Source organism: Dendrobates tinctorius, unplaced genomic scaffold (assembly GCF_039654945.1).
Source record: "Dendrobates tinctorius isolate UK_male_01 unplaced genomic scaffold, ASM3965494v1 ptg000211l, whole genome shotgun sequence".
NCBI lineage: Eukaryota > Metazoa > Chordata > Amphibia > Anura > Dendrobatidae > Dendrobates > Dendrobates tinctorius.
The window spans coordinates 4,501,605-4,528,721 of NW_027361878.1; the positions used below are offsets into that span (position 1 = coordinate 4,501,605).

A 27,117-nucleotide genomic window follows, 5' to 3' on the forward strand; every position below is an offset into this window, starting at 1 on the left:
TTTTTTTCTTTTTCTTTTTTCTTTCTGCAGATGAACTGAACATAAAACCAAGCTCAGAAACTTTCTACAATGCTTAAAAGATTTTTAATTTAAATCATATTTCATACTCTGGAAATACAAAAACTCATAATTCTCTAATGCCAATAGCAAAAGAACAAAACAAATACATGTGTGAAATCTCCAACCAGATGCAATAAATACATACAAGATCATAGCTTTAGAAATTAAAAAAAACAAGAATCTGACATCCATGAATCAAAACATTCAATAAAAGTAAAACAATAGCGCAGTCCTATTTATATTCCTATTAGCTAATTGCAGATAAATTAACTAACTTTAGCTAATTTAGCTATTCTGTAAACAGGATGACATAGAGCAGCAGTATATTTGCCTTCATATCATGAAATGCTTATATGGACCTGAAGATGAGCCTTCTGTTAGTATCTTTTTTTTCAGAGACACATCTATGCAATATATTGTGTCCTCTAGATTAAAAGTAATCTAAATGTAGTATTGGAGTATCTGCTTTAATGTTGATAACAATGACTATCAAGGAGTTAAAATATGATAACCTGTGTACTCGAGTTCAATTCCAATATATGGGAAACAGGTTTTACATAATGTTATTGTGCAAAATTAAAGGTTTAAACTATTTAATCTCAAGAATTAGCTCATTTGACTAAAGCCCTGTGATACATAGAGATAAATAAGTAGAGGTTGGAGGCTTCGATGAAGAGATCTTGGCAGTCAAAAAGCAAACCTTGTCATTAGAAGCCCATTGGTAGAGTTTAGTTTTCCAGAGTATTCAGATGTCACGTACAATATTCAGTCAGCGTTCATATTAAAGTTCTGATTCAGTGTAATTAATTTAGCCAGATTGATACTGTCATTCAGTTGATTTGATGCTTCTGGAGGTCCTGGTGAAGGTCCTCTTTACATTAGACCAGTTGATGTTGCTGTGCGCTGGAGGTCTGGACATCACTTTGGCATTCAGTGTGGGTACAGCCGCACTCCTCTGCATATATGTAGGTATAGACAGTGCTGGTTCCATCCAGGCATTTCAGGTTTACTTCCCGTTTGCTGGTCTTCACTTCCTGACAACAGCTGCATGTGTGCTCCATCTGGTTTGCCTCAGCAGAGTATCTGTGAAAGAGGACACATTTTAGAAATGGTAACAGGATTGTCCAGGTTAAAGTTATGATCTGATCAACGGTAACTCATATAAAAATTGAAGATATTTTCAACCATCACATGTAGACAACTGTCTAGAGTACACCTAACGACACCCATAGATATTTTTCCTTGTACATAGATACTGTACGTCTCATTGCATATAGATACTGTACAGTATGTTTCCTTCCACATAAATGTCTCCTTGTACATAGATGCTGTATCTCTCCTTGCACATTGATACTGTAAGTCTCGTTGAGCATATATATGTCTCATTGCACATAGATAAGTCACCTTGTACATAGATACTGTATATCTCCTTGAACATAGATATGTAATCTTGCACATAGATACTGTATATCTCCTTGCACATACATATGTCTCCTTGCACATTGATATGTCTTGTTATATATAGACTAACTGAAGAGCCTGGCGTTGCCTGGGCATAGTAACTAACTACGGTTAGTAATAACAAATTATAATGGTTATATCTATATATTTAAAACTGAGTGTATAGTCCCATCCACTCCGCATAGCCACATTCACTATAATATCCCACATCATCCTGTCTGACAGAGCAACCGGACTACTACCCCTAATATCCCACATCATCCCGTCAGAGCCACCGGACTACTACCCCTAATATCACACATCATCGTGTCAGCCAGAGCCAACAGACAACTACCCCTAATATCCCACATCCTCCCGTCAGCCAGAGCCACTGGACTACTACCCCTAATATCCCACATCATCCCGTCAGCTAGAGCCACCGGACTACTACCCCTAATATCACACATCATCCCGTCAGCCAGAGCCACTGGACTACTACCCCTAATATCCCTCATCATCCCGTCAGAGCCACCGGACTACTACCCCTAATATCCCACATCATCCCGTCAGCCAGAGCCACCGGACTACTACCCCTAATATCACACATCATCTCGTCAGAGCCACCGGACTACTACCACTAATATCTCACATCATCGTGTCAGCCAGAGCCAACAGACAACTACCCCTAATATCCCACATCATCCAGTCAGCCAGAGCCACTGGACTACTACCCCTAATATCCCACATCATCCCGTCAGCCAGAGCCACTGGACTACTACCCCTAATATCCCACATCATCCCGTCAGCCAGAGCCACTGGGCTACTACCCCTAATATCCCTCATCATCCCGTCAGAGCCACCGGACTACTACCCCTAATATCACACATCATCATGTCAGCCAGAGCCAACAGACAACTACCCCTAATATCCCACATCATCTCATCAGTCAGAGCCACCAGACTACTACCCCTAATATCCTACATCATCCCATCAGAGCCACCCGACTACTACCCCTAATATCCCACATCATCCCGTCAGAGCCACCGAATTACTACCCCTAGTATCCCACATTATCCCATCAGCCATAGCCACTGAACTACTACCCCTATTATCCCACATCATCCCATCAGAGCCACCGGACTACTAACACTAAATCCCACATCATCCTGTCAGCCAGAGCCACCGGACTACTACCCCTAATATCCCACATCATCCCGTCAGCGAGAGCCACTGAACTACTACCACTAATATCCCACATCATCCCGTTAGCCAGAGCCACCGGACAACTACCACTAATATCTCACATTATCCCGTCAGAGCCACCAGACTACTACCCCTAATATTCCACATCATCCCATCAGAGCCACCGGACTACTACCCCTAATATCCCACATCATCCCCTCAGAGCCACCAGACTACTACCCCTAATATCCCACATCATCCCTTCAGCTAAAACCACCGGACTACTACCCCTAATATCCCACATCATCCCATCAGAGGCACCAGACTACTACCACTAATATCCCACATCATCCCGTCAGAGCCACCAGACAACTACCCCTAATATCCCACATCATCCCATCAGAGCCACCGGACTACTACCCCTAAAATCCCACATCATCCCATCAGAGTCACCGGACTACTACCACTAATATCCCACATCATCCCATCAGCTACAGCCACCGGACTACTACCCCTAATATCCCATATCATCCTGTCAGCTAGAGCTACCGGACTACTACCACTAATATCTCACATCATCCCGTCAAATCCAGTGGACTATTACCCCTAATATGCCACAACATCCTGTCAGCCTGGGGTCAGAACCACAGCGCTGAGTGGATTTGACCTTACTTCCATACCGGGGATCCCTTTAAGAGAGGCCTGGCATCGGAACCAGAGCGCAGAGTGGATTTGTCCTGACTTCCATACCAAAGATCCCTTTAATAGAAGTCTGGGGTCAATATCAGAACACTGAGGGATTTGCCCTCACTTCCATATCGGAGATCCCTTTAAGAAGGAAGATGTGCCTATGGGATGGAGGATGTGTGATGGGTATATGGGTACGGGAGGGGGTGACTCATTTCTGTCATGTGCTCTCTGCTCCTTTTTGGGGGCAGACAATGGCTCGGAACTTATGTTCCCGGGGATCCTAGATTTCTCCCACCTGGTCATCGTCTTCTGAGGTGTTTTGGAGTGGGAAAACTGTTGCTCATAGCAACCAATCACAGCTCAGCTTCTTTTAAACCGCTCTGGTGAAATGAAAGGTGCTTAGTGATTGGGTGGGGCTATGTGGAGTGGGCGTGGCTGATACACACATATATACACACACATACATTCATTTTTATATATATGAATATGTCTCCTTGCACATAATTACTGTAACTCTCCTTGCAGATAAATAATGTTTCTCTCCTTGTATATAGATATATCTCCTTGCACACAGACATGTCTCCTTGCACATACATATGTCTCCTTGCATATAGATATATCTCCTTGCACACAGACATGTCTCCTTGCACACAGACATGTCTCCTTGCACACAGATACTGTATGTCTTCTTGTCACACTAGTGGCTTACAAAGTTATAAATGTGAAGGATTAACAACACTTTCAACTTACATAGAAGATGTCATGCAGGCTCCACCACAGAAGGACAGCTCCACAACCTGGTCTGATTCGCAAAAGCTGGTCTTGATACGCTCGGATTGTTTATGAACCCCACATCCAGACAGGACAGCTATAATAGGAATGTGAATATGATTACTAACATGTAAGTATTACAGGCGTATTCTGCTCTGAAAGCATTGGTATAACTAGTTTATAAATCAGCAAGTATCAGTGGTTCCTATTGTTATTTTGGAAGTGATAATTATTGCATAAAAAGTGTTATTAATAATGTAACAGTAATTTATTCATGCGTTTGTGCGTAACTTCTGCAAAATTCTAAGTATACAAATAAAGCTGTGAAGTACCTCGGGGGAGGGCTTATTCTCTTTTTGTAAGGTCATTTTTTTTGCCCTTATGCTGTTGACTATAGAGGTTTAAACTGTAATGCTTATAGAGCACAAATACACTACTGGAAATTAACTAATTACTAAAGACTTGTAGGACTGATAAGAAATTACTTACGTTCGCAAGACTCACAACAGCCATCAGATTTGATAGTACCCTGCACAACAAACACATAGATCACAATGAATATGAATTTAGTTTTTTATTTTTCATAAAATAAAGAAAAAACACCTAAAACGAACATGCACCTTTTAACATCTCGGACCAACATTATTTGTTGTTTAATAACTTATTACATTTCCTTTTCGGTTGAAGCTCTGATTTTCCATATGGAGTTCTAAATCCCGATACACACACCAAGATAAATGCTAATTATCTGGATGGATCCCTATATTGTTAATAAAGGGAGCAGGTGATTTTTTTTTTGCATAAAAAATAACATTTTCTCATATACTTCTATGTCTATCTATGGGATTCCATGCTCTGTGTTGGAAAAAAGGGCATTAACGACTATTAAGATAAATTGAGAATTTAATCAGAAAACAGTTTTTAGATTTTTAAAACAATGAAGCTGGAAGATGAATAGTGACTAATTTTTATTGAACCCTAAGAAGCAATAAAATATGATATTAAAAGAAATTCTTTCACTTAAATGGGCACTGTTATTTCAACACACTTGGCATATATCAATAGTACAAGCAACTAAAGGAAACTTTGTAATATATGTTGACAGGGAATTATGCTTTATGAGCGACATGACTTATTCTTCCTACTAATTGCTTAATTGACTACTCATTCTGAAAAACTGCTAAAATATGTCCTGCTCCCATTTGCTGCAGATCACTGAAGGATCAGATTACAGCTGCCTATTGAAGGCAATGGAGTAAGGAGGGTGAAGGGGTAGCAGAATGAGAGAGACAGAGACACAGACAGGTCATGCTGCTGTTTTATAGTAGTTTTCTAGATTCATAATTACACTGCTGTTGGTGTTATGCTACATAGGGAGTATGCATGGGAATTGTGTATAGAAGATATAGTACTAACTAGTCTCTACCCACTAGCTCTAGACACCTGTAAATTAGAAATAGAACATGGACAGGGAAAAAAACTGCTGGAAAATGCAGGATAGATGTCATATACAGTATGAACATACACATCAGGTTATAGTGAGAAGTCACCTGAAATGACAAGAACATTAAGGCCACAATTCATCATTGCTTTTACGCCTGTTTGTTTGTCCTATTTGGGTGCTTTTCTTTTGCACCCAATTCATTATTGTATTCATCTCTTTTTTTAAAGTCTAGTTTATATGTGCTCGCCTGTTTGTTTGATTTTTTTGGTTTCCGCTTTGTGAGTGAAGTTTAGTAATTACATCTGTTTTTGACTGATTCATCATTTGCGATCGTTTTAAAAAGTCATAACACTTGGGGCAACTCTAGTCCAGTCGCTCCCCGCAGCAGTTTTACTCTTTTTCTCAAAACCTGCATCTTTTGTGACATTTTGAAAAAGATGTAACTTTTTAGCTCAAAGTTAAAGGAAAGATGACCTTTGTTTCACTTTGCGCTAATTTCATGAATCCACGTGACACATTTTTTAGAACTAGGCGAAAAAAACCTCTGTGAATATTACAAGACACAAAAAAGAAATGACAAAAAAAATGGGAATAAATGTTTTTTTTTTCTAGGGCATACTTCCTTTCTAATCAAAATTAATTTTAATTATATAATAAAATATGACAATGTAGATGAGCAAACCTCAATACACTTGGAATGATCGAGAGGTGTGCACAAAACGCTTTTCTTCTCAACATCGTAGGTGCTGGAACAGGTGTAGGTGGAGCACTTATCTTCTGGTGGTACATAGTTTTCTTCAGGCTGAAAATTAGTTAGATAATATCAAATACAAACGGCGACTAATGTCAATATGTCTAGTTTATTTAAGTAGAATATAGTAGCTGAAAAGGAGCTCATGACTTTTTTTGGAAGGTCACACAAAATGCATTTTTCATAATAGATAATGAGCACAGGAGAAATCAATGTGTCAGGAGCAGAAAAGAAATTTTAAGTTTCATTTTTATCTTTACATACAATTAAAACATGCTTTGAGTAAAACAAATCATAGGGTATAATGTTGTTATTTTTTGAACATACCTTCATAATTCTGGTTGTGTTGTCACTCAGATGGATCACACAGGCGTCTTTTTCACATTTTCCACAACATTTGCCTTCAACTGTCTTGTATGAGTAGCCCTGGAGAACAAGATATTTGCTTAGTTTCTAAAGTCTATAGGTCAGGGTCCTGCAAAGAAAGCAAATTGGGACTAGTACTACAAGCTTGTTCTACCTAGGTGGGTGCACAATTTCCAATAGTTGACTCAGATTCCCATATAATTCATGTAAGGGAAATAAGAGCAGCCCACTGAAATTCAAGGTTGGGTTGTGATTTATTCCCTAAACTTCAGCAAGTCTCTGAAGCTTTTGTAACTAAATCCCAACATTTCAAAAAAAAAAAAAAAAATTGGCGTGCTACTTGCCACTCTTGTTTGCACATGGGCATTGTGATGTAGAGAGGTTCTAATACTAAACTGATCGTACCTGTTCACAATTTTCGATGGCACAAACTGTTCTGACTGCAACAGGCACATACTGATCTTCAATGTGCTGGCACTCAATCTGTTCACATGGCTTATCAGGGGAGCTCCATGTCTCACCAGGCTGTAAATACACAGTAAAATGAGATATTATACAGATATAAGAATTTACAAATCCAAATGTGTGCACAAAATGAAAAATTCAAAGTTAAAAGGGTTGTCTAGGACTAATATATTTATATTTTTCTTCTGGGAAATGTCATCAATATGATATCGATGGAGGACAGAGCAGATGACTCCTCCAGCACTCAAATTCTAGTTGCTCAAGCAGTAGCCTAAAAGTGGTAGTGTACAGAGTGGAAAACCACAGCCTGATGCATTGTTTAACATCTAATACCGGGTTTTGTTTTTTTTATCGACCCTCGACTCGGACCCGAGACATTCAGACTTCATGAATAAATGATCAGTAGACCAAGTACGGCACTTTATTTCCCATGTACGTGATTGTGAGGGTACTGGAGCCCCACTAATCTGATACCATAGATAAGTTATTAATATGTTAACTTGAACAAATCCTTCAAGATAATTGTTTTTTTTGTGCTCTGGTGGCCATATGCAATCAATAGATTAAAAAATCAGGAACGTTTTCGCCCAGAGCCAGCATTACAGCAGCAGCGGGGACCGGAACAAGTGATGACCCTAGAGGAGCCTGAATCGGAAGTAAAGGTCGAGCTGGCACTTCATCATCGGGAGCGGCTATTTTGCGGTAGCAGTGACATTGTGTCCGGAGGATGACAGTCAGGAGCAGTCGGCTCCCCGTGTTTCCACTACCTCCAGCACTGCTCCTGCTGCATCCTGGCAGCCCATGGACTCTGGGGCTGCAGAGTCCACTTCAGCTCGTACACGGGCAAGGAACACTAATGACAAAGCGGCATGGGACGCGTGCCTTTGAACTCTGTGTATTCAGGAAAAAATGTAAATGTGAAAAGTTGTGCTCATTGCACTATTGTCATATAAGCAGTACACGAGACTGTTCTGAGTCCCTGCGGGTGAAGGAGCCCTGATACTCTCCCATAGTCAGGAGCCATGCAGCCATTACGGCCAAGAGAGAACCTTGTTTAGTCATTATGTTTTTGTTACGCTTGTTGCGCACTTTCTGCTGAATAGCAGGACTTTGCCTTTGTGGAACAACAGGTCCTTGGACTAATGGACCAGGTGTGGCTGCTGTGACAGACTGCGTTCTAGGACCAGGCAGCTTGCAAATGCCATAAACAAAGGGAAGGGGACATCTCCCTTAAGAGCAAAGTACCCGAAAGGTGCAGATTTGAACTGCGTTATCTATGGACTGACGGTGTAAACGGATGAACTGTCTCCGGGCACCTGCTTTTAAATACAGATTAATGAAGAAAGTGTTCTTTTGTTAACTTGTTTATCCTCCCTGTGTGGAGTATTTACTTGTAACAATAAAGTTTAAGTAAGACTTGATCAGGGACGACCATTGTAAAAGGAAGGAAGGACGCTGAGGAGCCATATGAAACGGTCCAACTAGGCGTGTGGCAGGGAGAGGAGTACAGGGAAAAATGAAGTAAGGTGCAACGTGAAATCTGCCAATAATGCTGTAATGATTCTAGATGTGCTGTGAAGACACGAGAGTAAAGCTTTACATTTGGAGTTGCACCTGGATTGTGTTTCTGTTTGTCCACAAGTGGCTGGAGTCGACCTTAATAAATGAAGAAAAAAGCACTGACAGCGCAGAGGATGGAGAGACAAGTAAGCTGACAGAAGAGGATGGAGAGACAAGTAAGCTGACAGACAGTGAAACATGATTTATATGTGTTGGGAGGCCAGGGCACGCAAGGCCCAATAAGCTCAGCCATGAATACGGCCTTGGCCGACCTTAACACATTTGCCACAGCAGTCATCTTCAGAATGTACGAGTTCTGTTCCCTAAAACATGAAAAATAGTAAGACAAAAAAGAGAAGTGACTAAAAAAACCATGCTGATGATGAATCAGGGAATAAATATTCTTTTTTTCTGGTGCATACTACATACTTCCTTTTTAATCCACATTTATTTCAATTACACAATAAAATATGACTATGTAGGTGAACAAACCTCGATACATTTAGAACCATCGGGAACTGAGCACGATATGCTTTTCTTCTCAACATCATAGGTGCTGGAACAGGTGTAGATAGAGCACTTATTTTCTGGTGGAACATAATTTTCTTCAGGCTGAAAATTAGTTAAATATTATAATGATTAATTTAGAACATCCTTAGAATTGTGCACAAATTTATAGAAAACGACGACTAATGTTAATATGTCTAGTGTATATAAGTAGAATACAATAGCTAAAAAGGAGCTTATGACTATTTTTTGGAAGGTCACACAAATTGCATTTTTCACAATACCTAATTTGCACAGGAGAAATCAAAATTAAGGTTTCAGGAACAGATTAGAATTTTCAAGTTTTATTTTTATCTTTACATACAATTATAACATGCTTTGAGCAAAACAAATCATATATTGTTATTTTTTGACCATACCTTCATAACTCTGGTTGTGTTGTCACTCATATTGATCACACAGGACACCTTTTCACATTTTCCACAACATTCGCCTTCAACTGTCTTGTATTCATAGCCCTGGGGAACAAGACATTAGCTTAGTTTCTAAAGTCTATAGGTCAGAGTTCCTGCAAAGAAAGCAAATTGGGACTAGTACTACAAGCTTGTTCTACCTAGGTGGGCGCAGAACTTCCAAGAATTGACTCAGATTCCCAAATAATTCATGTGAGGGCTCATACTAACTTGAGAGAGACTCGCACGATTCTAATGTAGAAATACATGTAGCCGCACGCTCCAGTCCCAGTGCCGGCGGCTGTCCCAGGTTTTCGTGCGAGAGACTCGCACGAGAATCATGCGAGTTTCTCGCAAGTGAGTATGAGCCCTAAGGAAAAGAAGAGCAACCTTCTGAACTTCAGAGTTGGGTTGTGATTTATTCCCCAAACTTAAGCAAGTCTCTGAAGCTTTGGTGACTAAATCCCAACATTTAAAAAAAAAAATTGGAGTGCTACTTTCCACTCTTGTTTGCACATGGGCATTGTGATTTAGAGAGGTTCTAATACTAAATTGATCGTACCTGTTCACAATGTTCGATGGCACAAACTGTTCTGACTGCAACAGGCACATACTGATCTTCGATGTGCTGGCACTCAATCTGTTCACATGGCTTATCAGGGGAGCTCCATGTCTCACCAGGCTGTAAATACACAGTAAAATGAGATATTATACAGATATAAGAATTTACAAATCCAAATGTGTGCACAAAATGAAAAATTCAAAGTTAAAAGGGTTGTCTAGGACTAATATATTTATATTTTTCTTCTGGGAAATGTCATCAATATGAAATCGATGGAGGACAGAGCAGATGACTCCCCCAGCACTCAAATTCTAGCTGCTCAAGCATTAGCCTGATAGTGGTAGTGTACAGAGTGGAAAACCACAGCCTGATGCATTGTTTAACATCTAATACCGGGTTTTTGGTTTTTTTATCGACCTTCGACTCGGACACGAGACATTCAGACTTCATGGATAAATGATCAGTAGACCAAGTACGGCACTTTATTTCAAATGTACGTGATTGTGAGGGTACTGGAGCCCCACTAATCTCATACCATAGATAAGTTATTAATATGTTAACTTGAACAAATCCTTCAAGATAATTGTTTTTTTTGTGCTCTGGTGGCCATATGCAATCAATAGATTGAAAAATGAGGAACGTTTTCGCCCAGAGCCAGCATTACAGCAGCAGCGGGGACCGGAACAAGTGATGACCCTAGAGGAGCCTGAACCGGAAGTAAAGGTCAAGCTGGCACTTCGTCATCGGGAGCGGCTATTTTGCGGTAGCAGTGACATTGTGTCCGGAGGATGACAGTCAGGAGCAGTCGGCTCCCCGTGTTTCCACTACCTCCAGCACTGCTCCTGCTGCATCCTGGCAGCCCATGGACTCTGGGGCTGCAGAGTCCACTTCAGCTCATACACGGGCATGGAACACTAATGACAAAGTGGCATGGGACGTGTGCCTTTGAACTCTGTGTATTCAGGAAAAAATGTAAATGTGAAAAGTTGTGCTCATTGCACTATTGTCATATAAGCAGTACACGAGACTGTTCTGAGTCCCTGCGGGTGAAGGAGCCCTGATACGCTCCCATAGTCAGGAGCCATGCAGCCATTAAGGCCAAGAGAGAACCTTGTTTAGTCATTATGTTTTTGTTACGCTTGTTGCGCACTTTCTGCTGAATAGCAGGACTTTGCCTTTGTGGAACAACAGGTCCTTGGACTAATGGACCAGGTGTGGCTGCTGTGACAGACTACGTTCTAGGACCAGGCAGCTTGCAAATGCCATAAACAAAGGGAAGGGGACATCTCCCTTAAGAGCAAAGTACCCGAAAGGTGCAGATTTGAACTGCGTTATCTATGGACTGACGGTGTAAACGGATGAACTGTCTCCGGGCACCTGCTTTTAAATACAGATTAATGAAGAAAGTGTTCTTTTGTTTACTTGTTTATCCTCCCTGTGTGGAGTATTTACTTGTAACAATAAAGTTTAAGTAAGACTTGATCAGGGACGACCATTGTAAAAGGAAGGAAGGACGCTGAGGAGCCATATGAAACGGTCCAACTAGGGCATGAGCCGTGTGGCAGGGAGAGGAGTACAGGGAAAAATAAAGTAAGGTGCAACGTGAAATATGCCAATAATGCTGTACTGAATCTAGATATGCTGTGAAGACACGAGAGTAAAGCTTTACATTTGGAGTTGCACCTGGACTGTGTCTCTGTTTGTCCACAAGTGGCTGGAGTCGACCTTAATAAATGAAGAAAAAAGCACTGACAGCGCAGAGGATGGAGAGACAAGTAAGCTGACAGAAGAGGATGGAGAGACAAGTAAGCTGACAGACAGTGAAACATGATTTATATGTGTTGGGAGGCCAGGGCACGCAAGGCCCAATAAGCTCAGCCATGAATACGGCCTTGGCCGACCTTAACACATTTGCCACAGCAGTCATCTTCAGAATGTACGAGTTCTGTTTCCTAAAACATAAAAAATAGTAAGACAAAAAAGAGAGGTGACTAAAAAAACCGTGTTGATGATGAATCAGGGAATAAATATTCTTTTTTTCTAGTGCATACACCATACTTCCTTTTTAATCCACATTTATTTCAATTACACAATAAAATATGACTATGTAGGTGAACAAACCTCGATACATTTAGAACCATCGGGAACTGAGCACGATATGCTTTTCTTCTCAACATCATAGGTGCTGGAACAGGTGTAGATAGAGCACTTATCTTCTGGTGGAACATAATTTTCTTCAGGCTGAAAATTAGTTAAATAATATAATGATTAATTTAGAACATCCTTAGAATTGTGCACAAATTTATAGAAAACGACGACTAATGTTAATATGTCTAGTGTATATAAGTAGAATACAATAGCTGAAAAGGAGCTTATGACTATTTTTTGGAAGGTCACACAAATTGCATTTTTCACAATACCTAATTTGCACAGGAGAAATCAAAATTAAGGTTTCAGGAACAGATAAGAATTTTCAAGTTTTATTTTTATCTTTACATACAATTAAAACATGCTTTGAGCAAAACAAATCATATATTGTTATTTTTTGACCATACCTTCATAACTCTGGTTGTGTTGTCACTCATATTGATCACACAGGACACCTTTTCACATTTTCCACAACATTCGCCTTCAACTGTCTTGTATTCATAGCCCTGGGGAACAAGACATTAGCTTAGTTTCTAAAGTCTATAGGTCAGAGTTCCTGCAAAGAAAGCAAATTGGGACTAGTACTACAAGCTTGTTCTACCTAGGTGGCGCAGAACTTCCAAGAATTGACTCAGATTCCCAAATAATTCATGTGAGGGCTCATACTAACTTGAGAGAGACTCACACAATTCTCATGTAGAAATACATGTAGCCGCATGCTCCGGTCCCAGTGCCGGCGGCTGTCCCAGGTTTTCACGCGAGATACTCGCACGAGAATCATGCGAGTTTCTCGCAAGTGAGTATGAGCCCTAAGGGAAAGAAGAACAACCTTCTGAACTTCAGAGTTGGGTTGTGATTTAATCCCCAAACTTAAGCAAGTCTCTGAAGCTTTGGTGACTAAATCCCAACATTTAAAAAAAAAAATTGGAGTGCTACTTTCCACTCTTGTTTGCACATGGGCATTGTGATTTAGAGAGGTTCTAATACTAAATTGATCGTACCTGTTCACAATGTTCAATGGCACAAACTGTTCTGACTGCAACAGGCACATACTGATCTTCGATGTGCTGGCACTCAATCTGTTCACATGGCTTATCAGGGGAGCTCCATGTCTCACCAGGCTGTAAATACACAGTAAAATGAGATATTATACAGATATAAGAATTTACAAATCCAAATGTGTGCACAAAATGAAAAATTCAAAGTTAAAAGGGTTGTCTAGGACTAATATATTTATATTTTTCTTCTGGGAAATGTCATCAATATGAAATCGATGGAGGACAGAGCAGATAACTCCCCCAGCACTCAAATTCTAGTTGCTCAAGCAGTAGCCTGATAGTGGTAGTGTACAGAGTGGAAAACCACAGCCTGATGCATTGTTTAACATCTAATAACGGGTTTTTGTTTTTTTTATCGACCTTCGACTCGGACCCGAGACATTCAGACTTCATGGATAAATGATCAGTAGACCAAGTACGGCACTTTATTTCACATGTACGTGATTGTGAGGGTACTGGAGCCCCACTAATCTGATACCATAGATAAGTTATTAATATGTTAACTTGAATAAATCCTTCAAGATAATTGTTTTTTTTGTGCTCTGGTGGCCATATGCAATCAATAGATTGAAAAATGAGGAACGTTTTCGCCCAGAGCCAGCATTACAGCAGCAGCGGGGACCGGAACAAGTGATGACCCTAGAGGAGCCTGAACCGGAAGTAAAGGTCGAGCTGGCACTTCGTCATCGGGAGCGGCTATTTTGCGGTAGCAGTGACATTGTGTCCGGAGGATGACAGTCAGGAGCAGTCGGCTCCCCGTGTTTCCACTACCTCCAGCACTGCTCCTGCTGCATCCTGGCAGCCCATGGACTCTGGGGCTGCAGAGTCCACTTCAGCTCGTACACGGGCATGGAACACTAATGACAAAGCGGCATTGGACATGTGCCTTTGAACTCTGTGTATTCAGGAAAAAACATAAATGTGAAAAGTTGTGCTCATTGCACTATTGTCATATAAGCAGTACATGAGACTGTTCTGAGTCCCTGCAGGTGAAGGAGCCCTGATACGCTCCCATAGTCAGGAGCCATGCAGCCATTACGGCCAAGAGAGAACCTTGTTTGGTCATTATGTTTTTGTTACGCTTGTTGCGCACTTTCTGCTGAATAGCAGGACTTTGCCTTTGTGGAACAACAGGTCCTTGGACTAATGGACCGGGTGTGGCAGCTGTGACAGACTGCGTTCTAGGACCAGGCAGCTTGCAAATGCCATACACAAAGGGAGGGGTCATCTCCCTTAAGAGCAAAGTACCCGAAAGGTGCAGATTTGAACTGCGTTATCTATGGACTGACGGTGTAAACGGATGAACTGTCTCCGGGCACCTGCTTTTCAATGCAGATTAATGAAGAAAGTGTTCTTTTGTTTACTTGTTTATCCTCCCTGTGTGGAGTATTTACTTGTAACAATAAAGTTTAAGTAAGACTTGATCAGGGACGACCATTGGAAAAAAGGAAGGGAGGACGCCGAGGAGCCATATGAAACGGTCCAACTAGGGCATGAGCCGTGTGGCAGGGAGAGGAGTACAGGGAAAAATGAAGTAAGGTGCAACGTGAAATCTGCCAATAATGCTGTAATGAATCTAGATGTGCTGTGAAGACACGAGAGTAAAGCTTTACATTTGGAGTTGCACCTGGACTGTGTCTCTGTTTGTCCACAAGCGGCTGGAGTCGACCTTAATAAATGAGGAAAAAAGCACTGACAGCGCAGAGGATGGAGAGGCAAGTAAGCTGACAGACAGTGAAACATGATTTATATGTGTTGGGAGGCCAGGGCATGCAAGGCCCAATAAGCTCAGCCATGAATACGGCCTTGGCCGACCTTAACACATTTGCCACAGCAGTCATCTTCAGAATGTACGAGTTCTGTTCCCTAAAACATGCAAAATAGTAAGACAAAAAAGAGAAGTGACTAAAAAAACCTTGCTGATGATGAATCAGGGAATAAATATTCTTTTTTTCTAGTGCATACACCATACTTCCTTTTTAATCCAAATTTATTTCAATTACACAATAAAATATGACTATGTAGGTGAACAAACCTCGATACATTTAGAACCATCGGGAACTGAGCACGATATGCTTTTCTTCTCAACATCATAGGTGCTGGAACAGGTGTAGATAGAGCACTTATCTTCTGGTGGAACATAATTTTCTTCAGGCTGAAAATTAGTTAAATAATATAATGATTAATTTAGAACATCCTTAGAATTGTGCACAAATTTATAGAAAACGACGACTAATGTTAATATGTCTAGTGTATATAAGTAGAATACAATAGCTGAAAAGGAGCTTATGACTATTTTTTGGAAGGTCACACAAATTGCATTTTTCACAATACATAATTTGCACAGGAGAAATCAAAATTAAGGTTTCAGGAACAGATTAGAATTTTCAAGTTTTATTTTTATCTTTACATACAATTAAAACATGCTTTGAGCAAAACAAATCATATATTGTTATTTTTTGACCATACCTTCATAACTCTGGTTGTGTTGTCACTCATATTGATCACACAGGACACCTTTTCACATTTTCCACAACATTCGCCTTCAACTGTCTTGTATTCAAAGCCCTGGGGAACAAGACATTAGCTTAGTTTCTAAAGTCCATAGGTCAGAGTTCCTGCAAAGAAAGCAAATTGGGACTAGTACTACAAGCTTGTTCTACCTAGGTGGGCGCAGAACTTCCAAGAATTGACTCAGATTCCCAAATAATTCATGTGAGGGCTCATACTAACTTGAGAGAGACTCGCACGATTCTCATGTAGAAATACATGTAGCCGCACGCTCCGGTCCCAGTGCCGGCGGCTGTCCCAGGTTTTCGTGCGAGAGACTCGCACGAGAATCGTGCGAGTTTCTCGCAAGTGAGTATGAGCCCTAAGGGAAAGAAGAGCAACCTTCTGAACTTCAGAGTTGGGTTGTGATTTATTCCCCAAACTTAAGCAAGTCTCTGAAGCTTTGGTGACTAAATCCCAATATTTAAAAAAAAAAATTGGAGTGCTACTTTCCACTCTTGTTTGCACATGGGCATTGTGATTTAGAGAGGTTGTCATAATAAATTGATCGTACCTGTTCACAACGTTCGATGGCACAAACTGTTCTGACTGCAACAGGCACATACTGATCTTCAATGTGGTGGCACTCAATCTGTTCACATGGCTTATGAGGGGAGCTCCATGTCTCACCAGGCTGTAAATACACAATAAAATGAGATATTATACAGATATAAGAATTTACAAATCCTGAGACATTGATACTTGATGGATAAATGATCAGTAGACCAAGTACTGCAGTTTATTTCCCATGTAACTGATTGTGGGGGTACTGGAGCCCCACTAATCTCATACCAAAGATAAGTTATTAATATGGTAACTTGAACAAGTCCTTCAAGATAATTTTTTTTTGGGCTCTGGTGGCCATATGCAGTCAATAGATTTAAAGATGTATAGCATTATTGCAATGTATAGGTTGAAAAGGTTTTATAGCAATTATAGACATAAAGAGGTTGTTCGTAACTTTAACAATGATTGCCTATGTTTAGGATAGGTCATTATTGTTTGATCAACGAAGGTGTATCACCCAGCACCCCTGCTGATCAAGTGTTCCAGCAGTGACCGGAACTGCTCACTTATGGATCTGCACAGCTCCTTACACTGTATGTACTGCACATCCGCCCCCTATTCAAATCTATTGGGTGTGGAATTGTAGCACGCGTCCATGGCCACTATACCTTCAATTGAGTTGTTAATTGAGCCGATGACCGGTGGGGGTGCAGAGTGTTGCACCCCCAACAGATCAGACATTGATGACCTATTATAAATAAAATAAGGTAATGTTAATGTCCAAAACAACTCCTTTAACTATAGACTTTTCAGCTCTCAACAGTATAAGACATGAAAATCATGCCAGTGGCAAATACAGGATATTTTACCAGATCCTTAATGTTCAAAGTGTAGACCGTATGACAACCCCTGATGCCAACCTTCTATATGAATTGTATGGAATTTTTGTATGTCTTTCTATATCATATATGCATTATGTATATACAGTATGATAATAATGTTCATCGTGCATTACGTAAATGCATGACAAAAACATTATCCAGAATAAACTCGATTGACTATAAGTTACAAAATTATAAGGGCTCGTGCCAACAAACATATTTTTGATCCAAGTGTGATCTGACAAAACATCAGATCACACTCAGCTCAGTGTTAGTCTATGGGGCCGTACACAAGCAAAAACTTTTCCTCTAACTAAGCCCACCCAAGGAAAAAATCGCTGCATGCCTGAATTTGATCCAATATTCGATCACACCCGGCCATACAAGCCATTGAGTCCGCTGAACACATCGGACTTCACTTGCATAACAAATGATTGCAGTCCAATTTCCACAGAATGACAGAATGGAGAAAATGCTGATTTTTTTTCTCCGTCTTCTCCTCATCCAAGAGAATTGGATCCCACTATGCTGACACTCTGATAAAACTCTGATTCGAGTGATTGTGATTTGCATAACTGACACGATTTTATTGGATTAGAGAAAATACAGTTGTCTGCACCCAGCCAAATACTGAAGGTTTTAAGGGATAGCACCTAGGAATCCTGGTTGGCTTTGACAGCAATGGGTTTAATGTGAGTGACCCTCTGCTGTCAAAGTACAGTTATGCTATTTACTACCAGGGAAGCTCAATACTTAGGGATATATACAGTTTTCTTTATATGCAAAAATAAATCTTAATGCAGTGAATTGCTTCTAGTAATGGAATTAGCATACCTTCAAAATGATTGTTGAGTTGCCTTTGGCATTCATTATGCAAGCATAAGGTATACATTTGTAAGGGGGTCACAGAAGCCGTCCTGAACCCCCAAGCACGTCCCGGTTTGGAGTGCATGTACTGTATCTGTAGGTCATGCGTTATTGTGAAATGCTATGTTTATATACAGTGTACATAATACTGCTATGCATATATATGACTATAGTGTTGAATAGGGAAAGTGTACTGTTCTTTATAGGCCACTACAGTTGTGGCCAAAAGTATTGACACCCCTGCAATTCTGTCAGATAATACTCAGTTTCTTCCTGAAAATGATTGCAAACACAAATTCTTTGGTATTATTATCTTCATTTAATTTGTCTTAAATGAAAAAACACAAAAACAATTGTCCTAAAGCCAAATTGGATATAATTCCACACCAAACATAAAAAAGAGGGTGGACAAAAGTATTGCCACTGTTCGAAAAATCATGTGATGCTTCTCTAATTTGTGTAATTAACAGCACCTGTAACTTACCTGTGGCACCTAACAGGTGTTGGCAATAACTAAATCACACTTGCAGTCAGTTGACATGGATTAAAGTTGACTCAACCCCTGTCCTGTGTCCTTGTGTGTACCACATAGAGCATGGAGAAAAGAAAGAAGACCAAAGAACTGTCTGAGGACTTGAGAAACCAAATTGTGAGGAAGCATGAGCAATTTCAAGGCTACAAGTCCATCTCCAAAGACCTGAATGTTCCTGTGTCTACCGTGCGCAGTGTCATCAAGAAGCCCATGGCACTGTGGCTAACCTCCCTAGATGTGGACGGAAAAGAAAAATTGACAAGAGATTTCAAAACAAGATTGTGCGGATGTTGGCTGAAGAACCTCAACTAATATCCAAACAAGTTCAAGCTGCCCTGCAGTCCGAGGGTACAACAGTGTCAAACCGTACTATCCGTCAGCGTCTGAATGAAAAGGGACTGTATGGTAGGAGACCCAGGAAGACCTCACTTCTTACCCCGAGACATAAAAAAGCCAGGCTGGAGTTTGCCAAAACTTACCTGAAAAAGCCTAAAACGTTTTGGAAGAATGTTCTCTGGTCAGATGAGACAAAAGTAGAGCTTTTTGGGCAAAGGCATCAACATAGAGTTTACAGGAGAAAAAAAGAGGCATTCAAAGAAAAGAACACGGTCCCTACAGTCAAACATGGCGGAGGTTCCCTGATGTTTTGGGGTTGCTTTGCTGCCTCTGGCACTGGACTGCTTGACCGTGTGCATGGCATTATAAAATTTTGCAGCATAATGTAGGACCCAGCATGAGAAAGCTGGGTCTCCCTCAGAGGTCATGGGTCTTCCAGCAGGACAATGACCCAAAACACACTTCAAAAAGCACTAGAAAATGGTTTGAGAGAAAGCACTGGAGACTTCTAAGGTGGCCAGCAATGAGTCCAGACCTGAATCCCATAGAACACCTGTGGAGAGATCTAAAAATGGCAGTTTGGATAAGGCACCCTTCAAATATCAGGGACCTGGAGCAGTTTGCCAAAGAAGAATGGTCTAAAATTCCAGCAGAGCATTGTAAGGAACTCATTGATGGTTACCGGAAGCGGTTGGTCGCAGTTATTTTGGCTAAAGGTTTTGCAACCAAGTATTAGGCTGAGGGTGCCAATACTTTTGTCTGGCCCATTTTTGGCGTTTTGTGTGAAATGATCAATGTTTTGCTTTTTGCTTCATTCTGTTTTGTGTTTTTTCATTGAAGACAAATTAAATGAAGATAATAATACCAAAGAATTTGTGTTTGCAATCATTTTCAGGAAGAAACTGAGTATTATCTGACAGAATTGCAGGGGTGTCAATACTTTTGGCCACAACTGTAGGTTAGGTAACAGTTAAGATAGGAGGGGTGACAACAGTTAGGAGAGGGGAGCTTCCTGGTTAGAGGGAGAAGGAGTCAGGGCACCCATAGAGCTTGGATAGGCTTAAAGCCCGGCCAAAGCAGAGACCCTGGAATGTTCATTTAAGAAGGAGCCCAGCCATCCAGAGTCAGTAAGCCAGCATAGCTACAGATACAGCAGAGGCAGCAGCTACAGGAACTTGGGGTACAGGACAAGTCACCGCAGGTCATCAGGGCAGGTCGCTCAACAAGTGGCAGGTCATTGCTTGGGCTGATGCCCTCAGATCCGGGGCAAAATGGCTGAGTGAATGCCGGTACACAGTGAGTCTGGACAGGGAGGATGCTTAGGAGCCGTATAAAATGTTTTGACCTGGGCACGTGCCATTTTTCAGGGAGAGGAGTACAGGGAAAGATGAAGTAATGAGTAATGTGAAATCTGTCGATAATGCTGTAACATATTTGTTACGTTTTGAGTTGCACCTGGTCTGTGTATCTGTTTCTTCACCAGAGGCTGGAGGCGACCTTAGGAAATAAAGAAAATGCCCTTATGGCACAGAGGACGGAGACACAAGTAAGCTGACAGTGAAACATGATTTATAAGTGTTGGGAGGCCAGGGCATGCAAGGTCTGATAAGCTCAGCTAAGAATACAGCCCTGGCCAACCTTTCCACTTGGCGTAGTCGGCAGGATGCCGCAAACGTGCCCCGTGAGAAACCTGTGGACGATGTGATTGATGTGGCAAGAAAGGAAAGAGATGAAGGTATTGTGGATGCAACTGAAATGCCGCATGTGACTAATACACTGGACTTGTCTAAAACCTTTAATGAGACTGACATTGTGATGACAGAGATGGCGGCTCTAAAGATGGCGGATAATGGCGTGCACATGAAGGACAACAGCCCAGATCCCACCCTTCGTTAGCGTCCTGATGGAGAATTGGTGTGAGAAGCTACTGGCATAGTCTGTGGCCAGATCATGGTGCCTTCCCCTGATGGGTGCGCTGGAGAAGGAAAACTCACCCCTTACAACAGGTTACAAGGAAACGAGTGGAGCAGCTGGAAGCATCCCCACCGTGGAATGGGTTGGGCCCAGAAGACAATCCTGTGTGCAACAACATGGCGTCATTACAAGATACAGCGCCGGCAGTGATGAACCAATCCTGCACCCATCACTGCGGAGGCATAGGCTGTGTGGAATGGAAGTGGTGGAAGAAGGATGAAAGAGCCAGGCCCGGACGTAAGGAAGACGACGCTGTTGCATGGTACCTGTCACCTGCAGAGGGGAGTCACAATTGGGTACTGGAGCCCGAGCCACCATGTCATCGTGAGCAGGAACGCCAACGCCAGAAGCAGGAGACAGCGAAGGAGCCCTCACCGGGAGAAAGTGCCGAACTGGAGTCACAACACAAGGAACAGGAGCTTCCACGACGACCAGAGTAGGAGCATTATCAGACGGCGGAACCTTTTTGCCCAGAAACAGCATTACAGCAGCAGCGGGGAATGGAGCCAGTGACAACCCTAGAGGAGCCTGATCTGGAAGTAATGGCTGAGCTGGCACTTCGTCATCGGGAGCCAGAGTGCGCCGCAGCGTCCACGTAAGGATCCAACACTCGTGGAACAGGTGCAACCGGATCCCCAAATACACTAGCGTTGAGTGAACTATGACCTTTGATAATGGAAGGCTGATCCTTGCAGCGGCCTTCTACCCCACCAGGCCGAACTGTTCCTCAGCCCTCTGTCTCATGGAGCGAGCCCCTTGATTTGTCCTACAGTCATCAGGGACAGGAGGCTAGGCACATGTCGAAAGCAAGTGTAGAGTTGGGTACTCCCCGGGTCCGCAAAGCAGTACAGGGCCCATCCCCACCCCGGGACAGGCCATATGGATTGCGGACATAAGCGCTAGGAAGAAACAGTGAAAGAAAGAAATTTGGGCCCTGCTGCACCAACATGGTAAGGGCGCTATGGCCGGGCGCCGTTCTCATGGGCAGCTGGTTTACGCCAATGTGGAACAAAGATATGGCTTTATCCGGGAGGCAGGAACTGATGACAAGATCTACATTAAAGCTTGCTCCATGAAACACAGGAGACCCCTATTGGAACAGGACTGGGTCTCTTACTTTAAGGAGGACTGTTCTAGGGGCTATTTCATGGTAGCGGTGATATTGTGTCCGGAGGATTGCAGCCTGGGACTATATGAGGGCCCAAGTCGGGAGCAGTCGGCTCCCCATGTTTCCACTACATGCAGCACTGCACCTGCTGCATCCTGGCAGCTCATGGACTCTGCGGCTGCAGAGTCCTCTTCAGCTCGTGCGCGGGCAAGGAGAAATGATGACAAAGCTGCACGGGACACGTGCCATTGAACTGTTTGAATTCAGGAAAAAATGAAAATGTGAAAAGTTGTGCTCGTTGTACTAATGTCATATAAGCAGTACACGGGACTGTTCTGAGTCCCTGCGGGTGAAGGAGCCCTGATACGCTCCCAAAGTCGGGAGCCATGCGGCCATTACGGCCAGGAGAGAACATTGTTTTGACATTATTTTATTTTTTTTGCGCCTGTTGCGCACTTCCTGCTGAATAGCAGGACTTTGCATTTGTGGAATGCCATACACAAAGGGACGGGGACATCTCCCTTAAGGAAAAAGTACCCAAAAGGTGCAGGTTTGAACTGTGTTATCTATGGACTGACAGTGCAAACGGATGGACTGTCTCCGGGCACCTACTTGTAAATACAGAGGAATGAAGAAAGCATTCTTTTGTTTACTTTATCCTCCCTGCATGGAGTATTTACTTGCAACAATAAAGTTTAAGTAAGACATGGTCAGGGACAACCATTGTAAAAGGAAGGGAGGTCGCTAAGGAGCCGTATTAAAGGTCCGTCCCAGGCATGTGCCGTGTGACAGGGAGGGAAGTACAGGGAGCGATGAAGTAACTTGTAATGTGAAATTTGTCGATACTGCTGTGACGAATTTGGATGTGCTTCGAAGACATGAGAGTAAAGTTTTACATTTTGAGTTGCACCTGGACTGTGTCTCAGTTTGCTCACAAGCGGCCAGAGGCAACCTTAAGAAACAAATAAAAGACCCTGACGGTACAGAGGGCGGACAGACGAATAAGCTGACAGTGAAACATAATTTATATGTGTTGGGAGGCCAGGGCACGCAAGGCTCAATTAACTCAGCCACGAATACGGCCTTGGCCGACCTTAACACATTTGCCACAGCAATCATCCTCAGAATGTACAAGTTCTGTTCCCTTAAAGATGCAAAATAATAAGACAAAAAAGAGAAGTGACTAGAAAAACCTTGCTGATGATGAATCAGGGAATAAATATTCTTTTTTTCTAGTGCATACACCATACTTCCTTTTTACTCCAAATTTATTTCAATTACATAATAAAATATGACTATGTAGGTGAACAAACCTCGATACATATGGAACCATCGGGAACTGAGCACGATATGCTTTTCTTCTCAATATCGTAGGTGCTGGAACAGGTGTAGATAGAGCACTTATCTTCTGGTGGAACATAATTTTCTTCAGGCTGAAAATTAGTTAAATAAGATCATGTGTAATTTAGAACATCTTTAGAATTGTGCTCAAAATGATACAAAACGGTGACGAATGTCAATATGTCTAGTGTATTTAAGTAGAATACTGTAGCTAAAATGGAGCTTATCACTTTTTTGGAAGGTCACACAAATTGCATTTTTCACAATAGATAATGAGCACAGGAGAAATCAAAATTAAGGTGTCAGGAGCAGAATAGAATTTTGAAGTTTCATTTTTATCTTTACATACAATTAGAGCATGCTTTGAGCAAAACAAATCATATATTGTTATTATTTTTTGACCATACCTTGATAATTCTGGTTGTGCTGTCACTCATATACATCACACAGGACTTCTTTACACATTTTCCACAACATTTGCCTTGAACTGTCTCGTATTCGTAACCCTGTGGAACAAGATATTTGCTTAGTTTCTAAAGTCTATAGGTCAGAAAGTCCCAAGAAAGCAAATTGGGACTAGTACTACAAGCTTGTTCTCCTTAGGTGGGCGCAGAACTTCCAAGAATTGACTCAGATTCCCATATAATTCATGAAAGGGCTAATACTCAATTGCGAGAGACTTGCACGATTCTCGTGCAAGTCTCTTGCATGAAAGCCCGGCACTGTCACCGGCACTGGGACCGGAGCATGCGGCTGCATAGAAATACATGTAGCCGCACGCTCTGGTCCCAGTGCCAGCAGCTTTGCCAGGTCTTCATGCGAGAGACTCGCACGAGAATCGTGCGAGTTTCTCACAAGTGAGTATGAGCCTTAAGGGAAAGAAGAGCAGCTTTCTGAACTTCAGAGTTGAGGTGTGATTTATTCCCCAAACTTAAGCAAGTCTCTGAAGCTTTGGTGACTAAATCCCAACATTTAAAAAAAATAAATAAAAAAAATTGGAGTGCTACTTTCCACTCTTGTTTGCACATGGGCATTGTGATTTAGAGAAGTTCTCATATTAAATTGATCGTACCTGTTCACAATGTTCGATGGCACAAACTGTTCTGACTGCAACAGGCACATACTGATCTTCAATGTGCTGGCACTCAATCTGTTCACATGGCTTATCAGGGGAGCTCCATGTCTCACCAGGCTGTAAATACACAGTAAAATGAGATACTATACAGTTATGAGAATTTACAAATCCAAATGTGTGCACAACATGGAGAATTCAAAGTTAAAAGGGTTGTCTAGGACTAATATATTTATATTTTTCCTCTGGAAAATGTCATCAATATGAAATCGGTGGAGGACAGAGCAGCTGATTTCCCCAGCACTCAAATTCTAGCTGCTCAAGCAGCAGCCAGATAGTGTTAGTGTACAGAGTGGAAAACCACAGTTTGATGCATTGTTTAGCATCTAATACCGAGTTTTGGGGGTTTTTTTCGGCCTTCTGACATTGATGGATAAATGATCAGTAGACCAAGTGCTACAGTTTATTTCCCATGTAAGTGATTGTGGGGGTAGTGGAGCCCCACTAATCTCATACCATAGATAAGTTATTAATATGGTAACTTGAACAAATCCTTCAAGATAATTGTTTTTTTGTGCTCTGGTGGCAATCTGCAGTCAATAAATTTAAAGATGTATAGCAGTATTGCAATGTATAGGTTGAAAAGGTTTTATACCAATTATAGACATAAAGAGGTTGCTCGGAACGTTAACAATGATGGCCTATGTTTAGGATAGGTCATCATTGTTTGATCAGTGGAGGTGTGTTACCCAGCGCCCCTGCCGTTCGGCTGTTCCAGCAGCGACCAAAACTGCTCAGTTATGGATCTGCACAGCTCTGTCTACTATATGTACTGCACATCCGCCCACTATTCAAATCTATTGGGTGTGGAAGTGTAGCAATTATCCATGGCCACTCTACCTTCATTACAGTTGTTCATCTCAAATTTGGGCAGTTTCAGTTGCCAAGGTGAAGGAGAGACGATGACCAGCAGGGGTGCAGAGTGTTGCACCCCCACAGATCAGACATTGATGACCTATTATACTGATAATTAATCAATGTTAATGTCCAAGACAAGTCCTTTCACTATAGACTTTTCAGCTCTCATCAGTATAAGACATGGAAACTATGACAGGGGCAAATGCAGGATGTTTAGATAGAGTTTTACCAGATCCTTGATGTCCAAAGTGTAGACAGTATGACAACCCCTGATGCCAACGTTCTATATGAATTGCATGGATTTTATGCATGTCTTTCTATATCATATATGCATTATGCATATATGATAGTATTGTTCATCGTGCCTTATATCAATGCATGATAAACACTATCTAGAATAAACTTGTTTGACTAAAAGTTACTAATTTATAAGGGCTCGTGCCAACAAACATATTTTTGATCTGAGTGTATTCCGACAAAACATCAGATCGCACTTGGCTCAGTGTTATTCTATGGGGCCGTACACAAGCAAAAACTTTTCCTCTAACCAAGCCTGCCCAAGGAAAAAATCACTGTATGCCTGAGATTGATCCAATATTTGATCACACCCGGCCAAACAAGCCATTGAGTCCGCTGAACATTTCGGACTTCACTCGCATGAGAAATGATTGTAGTCCGATTTCCACAGAATGACTGAATGGAGAAAATCCTGATTATTTTCTCCATCTTCTCCTCATCCAAGAGAATTGGATCCCACTGTGCTGACACTCAGATCATACTCTGATTCCAGTGATTGTGATTTGCATAATTGACTCGATTTTATTGGATTAGAGAAAATACAGTTGCCTGCACCCAGCCAAATACTGAAGGTTTTAAGGGTTAACACCTAGGAATCCTGATTGGTTTGGACAACAATGGGTTTAATGTGAGTGACCCTGTGCTGTCAAAGTACACTTATGCTATTTACTATGAGGTAAGCTCAATACTTAGGAATCTATACAGTTTTCTTTATATGAAAAAATAATTTTTAATGCAGTGAGTTGCTTCTAGTAATAGCATTAGAATACCTTCAGAATGATTGTTGAGTTGCCTTTGGCATTCATTATACAAGCATAAGGTATACATTTGTAAGGGGGTCACAGAAGCCATTCTGAACCCCCAAGCACATCCCGGATTGGAGTATATGTATAGGTCATGCGCTATTGTGAAATGCTATGTTTATATACAGTCTACATAATACTGCTATTCATATACATGACTATAGGGTTGAATAGGGAAAGTGTAGTGTTCTTTATAGGCCATTAGATGGGGCATGTTAGTGAACATAGGTTAGGTAATAGTTAAGATAGGAGAGTTCACAATATTTAGGAGAGGGGAGCTTCCTCGTTAGAGGGAGAAGGGTCAGGGCGCCCATAGAGCACAGATTGACTTAATGCCAGGCCAAAACAGAGACCCTGGAACGTTCATTTAAGAAGGAGTCTAGCCATCCAGAGTCAGTAAGCAATACCTACAGATACAGCAGCGGCAGCATCTACTGGAACTTGTGCTAAAGGACAAGTCACCACAGTTTATCTG

At 41.6% G+C, this 27,117-nt stretch overlaps 1 protein-coding gene across 1 annotated transcript in view; it reads right to left on the reverse strand.

Moving 5' to 3' along the window:
- Positions 1-938: 938 nt before the first annotated feature.
- The window catches only part of LOC141058132 (uncharacterized), a 125,836-nt gene continuing 99,657 nt past the window's right edge, over positions 939-27,117 (reverse strand). The window contains 12 exon segments of the mRNA XM_073554291.1: positions 939-1,143; positions 4,123-4,240; positions 4,633-4,672; positions 6,270-6,389; positions 6,666-6,764; positions 16,521-16,640; positions 18,229-18,311; positions 23,313-23,355; positions 23,525-23,644; positions 23,960-24,058; positions 24,625-24,744; positions 26,610-26,670. Of these exon segments, the coding sequence (XP_073410392.1) occupies positions 939-1,143; positions 4,123-4,240; positions 4,633-4,672; positions 6,270-6,389; positions 6,666-6,764; positions 16,521-16,640; positions 18,229-18,311; positions 23,313-23,355; positions 23,525-23,644; positions 23,960-24,058; positions 24,625-24,744; positions 26,610-26,670 (1,228 nt within the window).